At 51.7% G+C, this 15694-nt stretch overlaps 1 protein-coding gene across 4 annotated transcripts in view; it reads left to right on the forward strand.

Annotated features, from left to right (window-relative positions):
• LOC119441942 (serine/threonine-protein kinase 17A) overlaps window positions 1-15694 on the forward strand; it is a 211240-nt gene that overhangs the window by 185114 nt on the left and 10432 nt on the right. For all 4 annotated transcript variants that reach the window (XM_037706619.2, XM_049661760.1, XM_049661759.1 and 1 more), the window contains 3 exons: window positions 1486-1698; window positions 5583-5721; window positions 11718-11844. In XM_037706619.2, the coding sequence (XP_037562547.1) occupies window positions 1486-1698; window positions 5583-5721; window positions 11718-11844 (479 nt within the window). The remainder of the gene's footprint in view (window positions 1-1485; window positions 1699-5582; window positions 5722-11717; window positions 11845-15694) is intronic.

Below are 15694 nucleotides of genomic sequence, written 5' to 3' on the forward strand. Positions count from 1 at the left end.
GTGTACCGACACTTTTCGCTATGTACACATTACTTCTGCGCAAGCAACTTTGCTTGTGCGTTAACACTGCTGTTACAGTGTTAACTTCCCTTACGTAAGAAAGGAAAGAACAGGGAAGGCGCTGCACCTTTGTCCTTTTTTGATGACTGAGCCTTCTATTACATGTCGTCGCACCGTTATTTCCCTAGTCGCTGCCGTATGATAGCTTAAGCGTGGTATCGCTGAAGAAACGTTGATGCGTGCAATGCCTACAGGGCTGGCCCGCAGTCTTCCGCTGGTCTTTACTTATTTTCTTTGTGCGCTGCGTTCACCCGCGACGCGTGCGACTCGGCATGCGGAGTATCGCGACAATCGCTGTCCTCGCCTCTGAGCCACGCAACGCCCCGCGCCGGAATCTCAGGCACGCGCGTCGTCCTGTTGAAGCCGCGCCACCGGATGCATACACAGCGCGCGCCGTTCGCAAGGCTGTACAGGTGGCGCGCGCAGGCGAACTGCGTTTTATATTGCTTTCCTCTCATCTTGTCCTTTTTTTTTTTATACAGTTAACGTGTATAGCTTCGGGCTTTAGTGTGCGGTTAAATGCGTGTGGTTGGTCGCGGTAAAAGAGTGTATACCCACAGAGACGCCCGAGGAAAGAGTCATTATCTCTCGTTTCGGTTAATAGCCGAGCCGATTGCAATCTGCGTTACTGCGGCGCAACCTGACGCTATAGCCAGTAGTCTTGCGATATAGTATACGCTGGCACGAGATAAGCCGAGCGCACCTGGAACGTGCCGTGCGGTTCGCGAGCGCCAAGCAATCTGCGACCCACTTCTTGAGCACTAACTGCAGCTTTAATTTGCTTACGCGAAATTGTACGAGATTTGCTGGCATGGAATGGCCTCGTGTAATAATCTGGGCCCCTGGTCCTTGTATTTCGTTGCTGCATACACACTGAAGTGGTCTTTCGTAACGACCGCGCCGGGATATGGAGGAGCAGTGTTCAAGGCACATCTGTCAAACTTGAGCTGACGCTAACTACATAACATAAGGATATTCAATGAAGAACATCCATGTTCTTCACGGACATGGATGAACATTACGTTCATCCATGAACACAAAATGAAATCGACGTGTACAGGGGACATAGTGGATGACAAACTCACTCATTAAATCAACGAAATGAGCAGCAAATTCTCTGCACGATCTCATCTCGAACACAGTGTGTTATGATTGCACAAGACGTGCATGAGCGTTTGAGCAACAATTGAAACGATCGCGACCACTTTGTGTGTCTACTCTGTCAGTATACGTGTACGCACATTCGTCCTGTCGCTTGAACTTTTAAACAAGTACTATACTATATAATCCGAGCTTCAACACTGGTTATATTGTGATCAGTTACTTGCTCGCGAGATGCCTGCCCAAAGCGCTTTACACGTGTGAACATACAACACGCGGAAAGTGTGACATAATTGTGTTAATGTCTCTCGCTTTTGTGTGCAGGGGCAAGTTCGCGACGGTGCGTCGCTGCGTGCACCGCGAGTCCGGCCGGGACTTCGCGGCCAAGTACATCCGCAAGCGCCGGCGTGCCTCGGACGTGCGCCACGAGATCGTGCACGAAGCGCTCGTGCTCAAGATGGCCGAGCCCTGCTCGCGCGTCGTTGACGTCAGGGAGGTCTTCGAGACGCCCTCCGAGCTCATCCTCATCCTCGAGCTGTGAGTCTACCCTTCACTCTTAAAAGGGCTGTCTTAACAATTAGCATAATGCATATACATTTGCTAACCTTTGTGTGCTAACCTCTGACTGTTTCCTGTGTTAAGAGCGTCTCTATATTGTTTGCTGAGCTGAATAATTTGATTGATTTATTGGTTCATTTATTGATTTTCATTAACACACACAACACCACACAACACACTACTACTACACACACACCACACAACACACACACCACCAGAGGAGTGGTAAATGGAGGTGGATGATGAGTAAAAGCCGCACAGACGTGGCTTGAGGTAACCTCAGCCCCTTATACTGTAGACACGACCTGTCGGTCCTGCCATGTATACTTGTTATAGCTGTTCAACGTTAGTCACCCCCCCCCCCCTTCCTGCCTAATACAACAGACCCAGTCAAATATCTATATACATTATGCTGTTTAGAGGCTTACGTCGGACAAATACAGGACTAGTACTACTACTACTACTACTACTACTACTAGTACTAGTACTACTAGTACTAGTACTACTAGTACTACTAGTACTAGTACTACTAGTACTACTAGTACTAGTACTACTACTAGTACTACTACTAGTACTACTACTACTACTACTACTACTACTAGTACTAGTAGTACTACTAGTACTAAGAGAAAGCAATTAATTTGCGTTCCACTTGAAATTTAACACGTGTCTATGTGCCACACACTTTTTCTATTTACAAATATCTCCCCTCTTCTAGAAGAAAGCATAAGTTATGGTGAGCTTTTGCCTTTTCGGAGGTATCTACTATCGTCGTGTACCTCGTCCCTTAGTTGTAACGGCCCGTCGAGTTCCTGGGTGCGTTTCGGTGGTCGGGCAGCGGCCAGTCCTTGGTGTATAACGTATACACTGTACGCGTGCACGCACGGAAGCTGGCGCTGACCGCGGAAACGTTGAACTGTACCCGTCATACCGGGCCCGTTATGCTCTATGCCCTCACCTGTCCGGTACGGCTTTCGTCTTTGTGAACCGTGCTCTTTTCCTATACGGAGGATACACGCGCCTATGCTCGAGCACACGAAAGACAGAACGAGTGCCCGTGCGAAGGTGCGCCTCGGGTCGTCCTTGCCGCCTCCTGTCCGCCCCGTACGTCCGGGCGATTAACCTCGGCTGACATCCTCGAGCGCGCGCACCTTCTCCGGCACCTGCGCACACAACCCTTGCAGCGCGCATATACCACGTATGCATGTATGTCTGTTGCCTCTCGCCAGTGCGCGCTTGCGCAAGAAAGAAGCGAACGAACGGTTTCGGGCGGAAGCAAGATTCGTGTCTGCGCGAACGAACGCTCAGGGCTCCCGCTCTGTCCTTTATTCTGTCTCCTGTTCCCTCTGTTCTTTTGGAAGTTTTTGTTTTTGCTGGATTCGACGGAGGCAACAAGCGAGTGCGAGAAGACAGGCGTCGGGAACAGAACGTTTTGCATGAGGGACGGAGCAGCCGCGGCCGCCCGTGTTTCATTCGACACGGGAGAAGTAAGTGTCGCCGTCCACCGGACGAAGCACACGTGTTCTGGTATCGCCCTGACTGGGACGACCTTCCGTCTCGCGTTTCTTTCTTGTTCTCTACCTTTCTTTCTTGTTCTCTACCTTTCTTTCTTTCTCTCTTTCTTTCTTTCTTTCTTTCTTTCTTTCTTGCTTGCTTGCTTGCTTGCTTGCTTGCTTGCTTGCTTGCTTGCTTGCTTGCTTTCGAAGAAGATTGATTTCCGCAGGAAGTTTCGCCGGAGGCCTTCGTTTACGTCTTCGCAGTTGCGCATATGTTAGGCTGCACGTTGCATCCGCGCTCTCTGCGCGGAGGTTAAATCTTACTGGCTTGCGTGTGCCTTGCATTCTGTCATGAGGTATGGCGCGCGTCCGCAATACAAGGTTGTCGTTGCTGCTTCTGGTACAAGTCACGTCGTTGCCTCCGCCGTGCTCGACGTCATCAGTAAAACAATCGGTTGTTTTTTTACCCCCCTGGTGCAATCGAGAAGCAAGCTAACTGTGCATGCGACGGCTTCGAGCGTATATACCGTTGCAATGTATATACAAGCGGGTAACAATCGTCCGCATTAGTGACTGCGCCGTTTCTCTGTTAGAGAAAGCCGGCCGGGATAACTAGTAGTAGCTGTTTACTTACGTCAGAAGACGGCGCTGACGGTCAACGGAAACTGCGGCGTGCCAGCTGGCTACTTTAACCGTTGGACACTTAACGGCCATATCTTGTGCGTCACTGGCTCGGCGACAAATTCGGGCTGCAGGGATCTAGCCGTATAGCGTTGCAGGAAACGGGATGCATCTGGAGGTCATTTCAAGGAAGCTCCGTGTCTAGAGAAATAAACGAGACGAAAGAAGCATTTAATATGAGCACTTTAGAAAGAATAAAAACGCATTCAGTTATCTTTGTCATTGATGTTGACCTCACGGAGTTATTCTTTCGTCTTTTGACAGCTATAGCGCCTGGAACTTCCTATCACGTCATCACGAAACACGTCGCTCACATTACCGCCCCGCTCTTTCTCGCCCCTCGTGCAACGAGCACAATAAGCTTCCTTTGAATCGGAAGTGACTGGAAGGTGCAATCCCGTTCTTACCGCCTCTTACTTTCTCACCGCCCCCCTTCTGTAATAAACGGACTCGCACCAAAATCCCGTTGCTTAGATAAAGATTACCGCTCTATATCCACACTCGACTAGCATAGAGGCCGACCCGTGTTTCGTCACGTATAGCGCCGCCCTTCTGTGGTTCTGGCTGCGTTTTGGCTAGACGTGAAAAGACACGGGGTGGAGACGATTAACCCACATGTCGGGACTCGGGAGCCTTTTGAATGACGCGCGGGCCGCCGCCGTCACGTTGCGTCAAAAGCACTTGCGCGTGTGCGCGTTTTCTCGGAGTCGAGGCGCTTGCTACCCCCCCCCCCCCCTCACACACACACACGTACACACACCACTACTACCAAAGCTGTGCCCGCTTTCTCCAACTCCAGAGGGCAATTCTAGTCCGTTCATGACGTTTTTGTTCGATTCCTCCTCGCTCAGGCGGCTCTTACACGTGCGTGCGCGAACACCTTGAACGCGAGCGCTCCGTCTCTCTCGGGGTGGTGGGAGGAAAAAAAGAAAACCCCTTCTGAATGTCACTGCTCGGCATTATGTACCGGTGCGAGTAGGCAACAAGAAGAAAGTGTACGGTGAAAAAGCAACGACTACACGCACAAAAACGCGGCGAGATCGGCGGCGGCGGTGGTGATACCTATCGCATGCAGCGAGCTCTGCATACGTGGTACTGGGCGCCAAGATTGAATGAAATCGCCCCGTTTTGATGGCAGAAACGTGGACGTATTACGATATGGCCGGGAACAAACGTCCCTTTGTGCGGCGATTGTTCCCACGTACACGTAACGCCGAGTTACAAAGAGCTCAGTGTGCGCGGGCAGTTCGGGTTTCTCTTTCTTTCTTTTTTTCTTTCTTTCTTTTTTTTCTTTCTTTCTTTCTTTCTTCTCTTAAATTGAAAGTAATCGCATGCTACTAAGCGCTGCCGTTGTTTGTGGCATTATGTTGCGCGCCGCTTTGTTCGTAGCCAGCGCGCACGTCAGAATGCAATGGCTTTCAGTTTCCGCTTGGCCGCTGGGCAAAGCTCGAATACGTGCAGCTGCGTCTTGTGCGGACATCTCTCTGTATAATATATATAGTTGATGCACTTCAGTTGTGACGTCATCGGAATACACTGGCTGTGACATACAGTGACGTTAACTTCCTTTTTTTTTTTTTTTAATGGCAGACACAGAAGGCTCCTCGGACAATACAACCCCCCCCCCCCCCCCCCTTCTCATAATTCGCCTTCTGTGCACGTGTTAATTGTGGCGCACTTCCGCAGGGCTGCCGGCGGTGAGCTTCAGCACGTGCTGGACAGCGAGGAGTGTCTCCCAGAGAAGGACGTGGTACGGCTCATGCGCCAGATCCTCGAAGCAGTCCAGTTTCTACACGAACGGAACATTGCCCATCTCGACATCAAGGTGAGGGGTGAAGCCCGGACGTCGCGGGTTGCGTGCTTCGCGTCTCTCGCCTTCTTTCTCTTTTTTTTTCTTTTAACAAAGCCTATTGATCGTTTTCAATACCAATATTAATGCTTGCCCTCCATTACCGTTCTTTGAGGTGGTCCCGTCAAATCTGTCTCGACAAAATCTCTGACTGCAAGTCAATCTGCAGCAATTTGCATACAATATGCATCCGCGGGAAACCCCTGACAAAAAAAAAAAAAAACATGGAGGACGTCAACTCGTTACTCAACTTCCAGCGATCATTCGCTAGCGAAGAAACAGATGAATGCACGAACAAATTACGTGATGAAGTCTGCCCGCCGCGATCGATCGTTACCGTCCAAATTCAACATCGCTTGCATGTTTGGCCGTTTGCGAAGATAGTTTAAGCAAGAAAGCGTCCAGGCGCCACCACCGGTGTGCCGTCTCGTGCACCGAATACTCGGGTGTCGTGTGACTGCGCACGCAACCACTCGCCACGAAATAACACAGACGAATACGACACTTGCTCTATAAAAGATGACTGTGCAGCTTGCTTTTTAAGGACGGAGAGACGTCGTAATTTATAGTAAGCGAGCAACGAAAGTGTTGGAAAGGCAGACTCGGAAATGACTCGAGAATCGCGGGACGGCCGTCGTGCATCAGCAGTAAGTTATGCAACGAGTCTAACTGAAGCAATTATACCGTGCCGTGCCACGTGAGAAATTACTCGTGGTTTGAAATCGCTCTTTGGCGGGCAGATCCGACAGGTTTCCTTCCGCACCACGCAGCATAGTTACATACATTTCATCATTAGTTACGTACTGGGTGCACGACCGTGCACTCCATCACAACAGATGTGCACGGGATTGTTGGGCACCCGACCTCGGAGGACGCGGCGGCATTTCTGCGGGCACCGGAATGCACCGACGATCATGCTCCGAGATGCACATCCTGTTGGCTCGACAGGTTAGGTTAGCTTAGGTTGGGTCAGGTCAGGTCACGGCCGCGCTTCTTTTGCATTCAGAGAACGACAGGCGTCCGCGGACGGGTTTGGAGCGCAGAGCCGTCGTTACTTGTAATAACGGCGATACGCGGAAACGAACTCTGATCGACTGCGTGCTGGTAGCGTGTATTGTTTTCTCTCTCGTTCGTTGGATAGGGCATGCGCAGTAATCAAATGGTAAAACGACCTGCGAAAAAGTTAGAGGGATGAGCTCGGTCGTGACTTCCGTGGTGCGGCTGTCATGCTCCGGAACGACACAATCTGCAAGGGCAATGCAATAGCATGGATCGAAGGATGAGCTATAGGCAGTCTGAAATTGAAAAGATCGAGATTTTGTATACGCTTCACCTATATAAAGAGCGCATTTCTCGTGCGGATTTACTTCTGCGAGTTAGATTCTCAATGTAAAAGTATGTATATATATAGTGGCACTGCGTTGTGTTGTCACCTTTTGTGAGAACTTCAGTTCTCACACATGTTTTATCGAGCACCGAATTCAGAGCTAGTCTAATTTGTGGAACATTTCGCAGAAAGCGAACGTTAGTTGATAGTATTCTAGCAGGAGTTGAAAGAAAGAAATGGGCTTGGGCTGGGAAATGTATATACTAGTGCATGGTGCGCGAATGAATGTCGGGAAAGAGGCAGTAAACTTCATTGTGAGACTCGCATTCCGATAGGCTTAATTCGAGATCCTTATAGGAGAGATGCCTTTGTCCCGCGATCTTCCACACCTTTTTTTGCTGGGTCCGCTCTCGAAGCTCGTTGTTTGCGCTGTCTCTTGTACTATATAGGCGAAAGCGCGGCGAGCGTGTATTGCGGAGAAAGTATATAGAGTATAGGTCCGGTCTGGAGGCGGCCTCTCACCAAAGAGCAAGCAGCATTATGATGGCCAGCCGCGGTGCCCGATTACGCGCGCGATTCTCTCCCCCTCCGCCCCCGGCCCTTACCATCGCGCCCGCTGCCAGCGCCGCACCACACGCACGGGGTCACGCTCACGCGCGGTAGGCTGCTGCTGCTGCTGCTGGTGCAGCTGCTGTAGCGAGCAGCAAGATCCTCGTGGCGTTACATGCTCTCCGGCGTGGCGCCCGCGACGTGACTGCGCTGGTGAAGCCTTGCCGGGTCGCCCCAGTTTTCGTGACACCGTTCCTGTGGCGCGTTAGGACGCGCCGTCGCTCTCTTCTGCTGCTGCGGCTCGGAGTGCGGCCCTCCCTTCCAGCGCGCGCGCGTGTGTGTTATGTGACAAAAGGTTGTGGATCCAAGGTGCTTGACACCTGTATAGGGAGGTCATTACGGTGCGGACCGCTGCTGGTGCTGTTTACTGCGGCCAGCCGTGTGCTGCACTTTTCGGGGACTGCGTCGTTATCTGGGAGTTCGGTGGATTTCAGCGAGATAAGCTGACGCGTAAACGCAAGCAGAAAATTTTGCTGTTCGCGCTCGCACGAGCGCGCACACTCACGTGCGCATAGATGTGACCACGAAATCTCTCGAGGAACACCGAACCCGAAAGCCTAAGGCCTGCAAAAACCTAAGGACGAGGTGCTTGTAGTTTCCGCTTTCCGAAAACATTTGCGCACACATACTAACTTCGCAACTTATGTGCGCAGCACAGTGTCGCGGAATATTTTTATCTGCGTGGTTGCGTATAGGGTGCAGGCCGTACGCGTTTATATATAGCTATAGGTCGATTACGTCAAGGCGGCCTTGCTCTACACAGTCTGCAGCCTTAGCCCGTAGCCCGATTTCTCACTGGACGGCAGCGTTAATTGGCCGGCCGTGCACGCGCGGGTGCACGCACTGCTCTCAATACCGACAGGGCGTGCATAACCGATGAATCCTCGTAAAATACTGACCGAGTGGAACCTGCAGCCCGGCCGTGCCGTAACCGACCAAGTGGCACACGCACTCTATCGGAAGACGCGCTATCATTCTGCGCCTGCGGCCTGTAGCGCACGGCGCGAGCACGCACACACGGCAGGGAGCGTGAGAGCCGCGGGACGCGACTTGGGTTGCAGCACGCGCCCGTTTTGATTTATGGGCGTGATTTTGAAAACGCGAGCGCCTTGGCGCCGTCGGTGGCGGCGGCGAAGCGACGCTGTCGTGCGGGCCCCCCTCTTGGCGAGAGGAACCCTGCGCCGCCAGGCTGGCCGGCGCCACATTTCATGGTGTGTGTGTGTGTTGGCGTGCGCGCGCTCCTGTACGCGCTGTCGTGTCGCATCTGCGCCGTTCGTAATTGCCGATCTCCTCTCGGCGGACGCGCTGGCACTGCTTCTCATCCCGCTGCTGCTGCTGCTGCTGCTGCTTCTATACAGCCTCGATCTGCCAGACCGCGCCACAGCATGGCGTCGCAGTCCGCCCCTCCGCGCACGCCGTCTGCGCCTAGGAATACAAACGAGGCGGTTAATTTCACTTGCCCGCCCAACCGGCGGGTGTCCTGCCCCCGTTTAATTCAACGGTTGCTACGCGAAGCAAAGAAGTACGCAAAAGAAACCCTTTCGTTTTGTTGCTGCAGGGCCGCGCGCTTTGCGCTTTCGTCGAATGTGGGTGAGAGCGCGCGGTGTGTACCCGGCGGATGACCGACTTTACTGCGGGCATCTCCCGCGACGACGATGCCGCCGCCGGTGCCATGGTCGTCGCTCCACAGTGTGCCCGCTATATTATGCTATGCCTCCCCCGCGAGTTCATGCGGCGCGTGCGTATCGCATAGGGACCGATAGAAATTACGCGCCGCCCCGTGTGGGTCGCCTGATAGCTTGCATGCTCGTGCTCGCTCGCCGGTGTGCGCGCGTTCTCGTGTAACGGGAGCGCGTGAGAGTCGTCGCCGTCGACCGGCGTTGGTGATGTCTTCAACTTCGCTGCCGTTTTGTTTCCTACTTAACGAGCGAGCGAGCTTCTTTCTTTTTCGCGAAACGAGCTGTATAGTGAACGAATGGCTCAAGCTAAGCGCACAGAGAAGTTAGGCAAGCTTGTCATCTATACCGCGAATCTGCATAAGAGAGATAATGAAATTTATTCATGGCGATGTCGCCTAAGCATGGGCCGGGGGATCCGCATAAGAACAGGACGAGTTTTGCGATAAAAGCATTGGGACCCATTTGTCAGCTAGACCGTTATTCAGTTCGGGCGAACGAGAACGGGCACACGGAGGTCCTTGTCTACGCCGCTGTAGCTGTCGTGTTTATATACCGCGTCGAAACGCGGCCCGCCGTTACCGCGTCTGCCCCGATTCGCTAATTAGGCACTTTTGAAACTTGCGCTTTGCTTATTTCATTCGTGAGAAGCTATACCGAACTGACACCGCAAGATGTATACATGCGTTGGGTGCACGTTAAAGAACGCCAGGCAGTCCAAATCAGTCCGGAGTCCCTCACAACGACGTGCCTCGTAATAAGATCGTAGTTTTGGCACGTAAAACCCCACAATTTAACACTGCTAGACACATTTAAATGTATAATTGTTTGACAGTTAACCGGTGCTTTGGCAGATGTGTTCAGCGGAGTGTAGTTTTGCCCTCATATCGAAACGCTCACTCAAGAAGAAAAATTACGAAATTTACTAAATTACGTCTGCTTATTAACGAGCACGATTGTGAGTAAGGAACACAATCACGCAAGTGTGCAATGCCCTTGCTAGGGGAAAAAAAAAAAGCGTTAGGAGTATCTGATATCGAAATTTCTTCAAGGGCCGCCACGCTGCTAGCTGATTTAGAAGGGGCGTCTCCGTTTAATCCCTCGCGCCAGTGCCTTTCGTTCGCGCGGCAGATACAGCATTCGTGCCCGCCGGACCTTTGCCCGCGTCTTGTATGCGTACACGGCCCACCCACAGCGAGCCGGCAGGAACGCAAGTGTCCCGAAGCGGCGCCTGCAGTGAAGGCACTCGAAGCGTTTTATTTTACTACCCCGACCACCGGTTGTCGCGTAAGTGCACCGCGTGACGCCCCAGTGTGCGCTATAAAGCTGCCGTGCAGTGTGCATGCATGCAGCTTCGGTTCCTGCGTCGGGACCTCCCGAGCGCGTATACAGCTTAAGCCCATTGATTTACTGCTGTCCCCTACGGTCGGCTCCTCCAAAGCGTCGTCTGTTCTTTGCCAGCTTTTCTTGCGATCTTTCTCGGGCGAGCGAAGGTACATTTGTGACAGCCAGGCGTAGTCGCGGTTATCCGATACTGGTCGTAAAGCGAGCGCCGTCGCGTGTTGCGCCCCGGCGTTTTGCGTGAATGCGCCGGTTTCACGTGAAAGTGGTGGTGACCTCGGGTATGTATACACTGCTGCGAGCTTTGCTGTTTCCGTAGAACTCCACGTCTCCTCGCGCCTCGGCGCACTAAAGCACGGGCGGTCGCTTTTCATTTCACTGTTTCGTGACTTGAATGTATAGCCTAATCTGGATGCGGTGTGTGGAGGTTTCTCATTAATAAAACATTGCCTTCGCGCTTCTGGTGTTAATTGTATGTATTGCATGGTGCAATGTAATCCAGAATCGGTATTCAAAAGCAAAGTCCGCTTTTCCTCAACTTCGAAAGCGATATAATGGACATGGCAAGACTGGGCTTAGTTTGGAATGTTCGACGTCTGCGCTCGTAAATAAATATGTATAATTTATTTATTTATCTTTATTGCGAATGCAACGTTATAGCTCATGTGCATAAGGGAATATGTATGGTGAAGAAAAACAAAGTGGTACGGAAATAGGCGCCGTCATCTGTCGGTACTGCACACTACTTATATACGTTGATTGCCATCGGATTGACTCCCAATTCTAATCCAGCCGTGCGGTACATTATTTGTGCTTCGTACGCTCCGCGCACACAAAGCAGCAGCGCTATAACGCCATATAGACTGGCTTGTTTGATTTATTTTGGTTTTCTCGTTGTTTTGTTATGTTCTGTTGTCGCTTTCTTTTCTTTTCCTGGGACCAGCGCTTGTTGATAATAAACCGTGTGAAAGCGACTCGGCTCATCTCCTCTTTGCCAACCCACCTCCCTCTCGTTGCAGCCCCAGAACCTGCTGCTGACGTCATCGTTCCCGCAGGGAGACATCCTGCTCTGCGACTTCGGCATCTCCCGAGTCATCGGCAAGGGCACCGAGATCCGCGAGATCGTCGGCACTCCGGATTACGTCGGTGAGGCTGCCGCAGCTGGCGTTGTAGCATGTAGTGGCCGCAGGACCCCCTCCATCCGAGCACGAGGAAATATTCTGTGTGCCGCGCCGTGCGTGCGATAAGAGTCCTCGTCCGCCGCGGCTTTGTCTTGGCAGTGGTCGCGTTTTCCTCGCGTCTCGATTGCGGCAGCGTGTAGAGAGAGAGAGAGGGCACGCATGCGGTCTTCTGACGTCGTATGCATGGCAGGCGCGTGGTGCTGCATTAAGGATCTTAGGGAATGAAGGTCGTGAAATTTCGCGGCTGTTGTCGTACCCAACGCTCTCAAATTCTTTCAAAGAATCTAGAAGCGTTGGTCGTACCTGCGTGTACAAAAGAATAACCCGAGCAGAGTTTGGGTGTAATCAGTTAGGTCAACTTTACTAGAGCGTTCGCCGTGTTCTAGGTAGGAAGTTCACAAGTGCGGCAAGATGGGCTGGTCAGTGCAGCGCTGCATAGTGGAAAATAAACGAGGCAGAAACGGGCGTAGACGCAATGAAAGGGAAAAAAAAAAAAAAGAAAAAAAGATGAGACAGTGGTCTTCTTTCCATTGTGTCCGCGTCCACTGTTGCGTTATTTGTCGCCATGTAGCACAATGTTACCGGTTACAATGCGCGCAAGAAAACGATGTGCTCTGTACCCGCAGCTCAAGGATGAGTAAATTTTATTTCTCCCTCTGTTGGTCTGTGCGCGTGAGCAGCTGCAAATAGTGGATGATTATGATGCAAGGCGAGGACGTTACCCTCAGAAGAGACGAGGCGAGAAATGCAGCAGTTTTCTGCTCGTGGTCGTATACGGCGGCTTCAGTTGTGCTTGCCAACCTGGGCAGGAAGCGCGTGCGACGCCAGGAATCCAGAGAATGGAGGTCGTTTATCTTAAAGCTCGAGCGCTCTAGTGCAGCGCGCTAATTGGCCCCTGCCTCGTTTACCCGCTTCCTTCGTCCAAGGATTGGAGTAAAAAAAAAAAAAATGTGACTCCATTGTTCTTAATTTGTTTCACTCGACTGGATTCTCTTCTGCAGGACTTCGTCATGTATGCTGGCTTATATACGCCAAGGCCGCTCTTCAATGTGCTCCACCGTGCGTGGCATGCCGGCCTTATACAGCATTGTGCATGTGCACGCCTTAGCACAATTAAGCGTTAGATTGCAGCGCATTTCTGTGTCTTCTGTACGCAGTAAGCTTAAGCTTCGCACTGAAAATGCCAGGCACACCTATAGTTCGAGGATATAGTCTTGTTCCGAGGACCACCATTGTTCGCTTTCTGCAGCCTTCGTGCTTTATAGGATGGCATGTTCCGTTAAGGCTCGGGATTTAGAACATTCTGAATGGCGTCTTTGCCCTGTTTAGGACGATCCTGATGTCTTTCGAATTGTTTGCCCGCAATTCGTTTTAAAGATGCACAAATCCGTCATATGGAACTGTAAAGACGACTGTGGTAAACAGCGAAACGTGGAAGAACACAAGGATAAGAGAAAATCGGTACTGTTCATTGTAAGGCTCGCAAATTGTACATCCCACTCATTCTTTTTTTTTTTTTTGCGGGTAATAACGAGTTTGGCTGCAAAGTATATATATATGCTAATAAACAAGCTTAAAGGGCCGTAAGCCGCCCAAAAGTCAACCTGAACATTCGGGCGCAAGCGCCCTCTGAAATTCATATTCAGTTTCGCCAAAGGTATAGCCACCAACGTCAACAGTGCGTAATGTAGACGTGCACTAGCGTATATACCTAAATACGCGGAAGACTCATCAAGTATAGCTTCGCGAGCATTTTACGACTGCTGGTACGTTTACGCCACTATATGAACTGGAGCAAGGTCGGTTATGGCATTCGCGTCTCTACGCCGCGCTAAAAGTCTCGGTGCGTCGCGATTTCGCCGGGCTTATTTATTGCTGGCCGGGGCTCTGAACGAATCCTCGGGGTTGTTTACCGCTGCGACGTGCCGCCGCCGCCGCGGCGTCGTCCTGAGCGTCGTCCTGACCCTCGTCGCCGCGGGGTCGTCTTCCGTCTCTCGGCGGCTGTCGCAGTTGCCAGTCAACTCATCACCTCTTTTATTTGCCATTTTCAATAGCGACGTTCAAAAGGCAGATACAGGGCACCATACACTTGCCATATTTTGGCGCTGAGACAGGGTTGCCTGTGCTCTTCTCAAAGCCAGCGGTCCGTGAGTTCCGCGGCGCGGGTTTTGCGCCGCCTCCTTCGAGGTATGGCGCCGCGCTGGGTGACCAGGCTGGCAGCGTCCGGTGCGCCGTGGATGGTTGTGTGGTGTGGTGTGCCCTTGCGAACATGCACTATAACCACTTTAAGATTGCGGCTAGTATCATCTAGTATCAGTAGCATCATCTCCAACCAATCTGCTTTGCCGGTAGCCATTTCATGCTTACATCTACTCTCGATTACGGGAGAGCCAGCATTTCTTTCCTTGCCTAATGGGAAGTTTTAGAAATGGCCGGAGTAAAACGCCTCCCCGTGCCTCGCGCACGACTGAAGAAGCGCGCTTCCACCCCGCCTTTCTCCCTTGTGCGCACGAGATTGGACCGCAGTCGTCGACTGACGCTCGCAAGCTTTCACTCGCACATACAGCGTACGGCCAACGCGTTGATACGGCGCGCGGCGACGATGTTACGGTGCTTGGACTTTATACGGAATCTTACAGCAACGTCCACGACCGCGGCAGAAATGTGCTTGGAGTGTCCATATAATTGCTATCGCAATAAAATAAAAGCCGGGTCTTTATGCTTATACGTATGACTGTACTTCATTGTCTGAGCCCCCACCGTTGCTCATGCATCGCCGGGGACTCGATCTAAAGCATTTGCAATAATGGGAATGTACATGTACACAAAGCAAGCAAACAAACGAAACTAACAGACATTTCTGCGACCCGCCCCGAGAGGTGTTGCAGGGTGGCTTTGTAGTCAAACCATCGGCGGTGACTCCAGTCCATGTTATGAGCAAGCCTCGTGGATCGCTCGCTGGCGGGCGGCGCACAACGCAATCGTTCTTGACGAAACGCTGGACCTCGTCTGCTGCGTAGAAGGAAAACAGGGGCGTAGACGGCCTATTTCGTTACCGACCTGTTATTGAGTACACCCGCTCCTACCCTTTTGCTTTTTACCAAGAGTATCACTTGGCCGAGGGAAACATCACGTGATTTGACGTCATTCAATCGGACAGCGCTGTTGAAAAGCCTGCGTTTGCCGGGATAAACAGCCCATCCACCGACAAGCACACGCGTGACGCCGCGTGCTCGGCGACAGAAATGACATACAACTCTATATTTTTGTTGGCTCTCTCCCGCATTCCCAGCCGAATGAATGGCATGCTAGCCGAACCTTAAGCGTCCTCGAGCAGCGTAGTTGAGAACATTGATGAGCGAATTTGGCGGGACTGGATTGTGCGGTCGCTTCCCTTTATGTCTGTTATTTATATCGAGGAATTCGTTCTTCTTCGTGACGTTCGCATCATTGACAACTGCTTCACTGACTTTGTTTTCCTGACTGTTCTGGATGAACTTTACCATTTATGGCGTGTTCCGGCCTCCGTTGTGATTCTACATTCTTTCTTCGTCTCTTATGCCTTCGATTTTCAACGCAATAACCAGCGTCATTCCAAAACCACCTAGCTGCTGCAGTACAAGGGAGCGCATTGCCCGCGTGAACGTATAGGAGCACGCACGTATACGGTACACCTACAAGGAACTCGGTTTTGACTCCCTCTCCCTGTCAATGCAACGTTTTCACCTCTACAAAAGCGTCATGCACGTTGGTGGGGGACTTCGTAATTGTGGTCTGCTCGCCAGTAGTGTGAGGAATGCCGGAGCTGTTTTTCT

The sequence above is a fragment of the Dermacentor silvarum genome, chromosome 2 (assembly GCF_013339745.2).
Source record: "Dermacentor silvarum isolate Dsil-2018 chromosome 2, BIME_Dsil_1.4, whole genome shotgun sequence".
In the NCBI taxonomy this organism is placed as follows: domain Eukaryota; kingdom Metazoa; phylum Arthropoda; class Arachnida; order Ixodida; family Ixodidae; genus Dermacentor; species Dermacentor silvarum.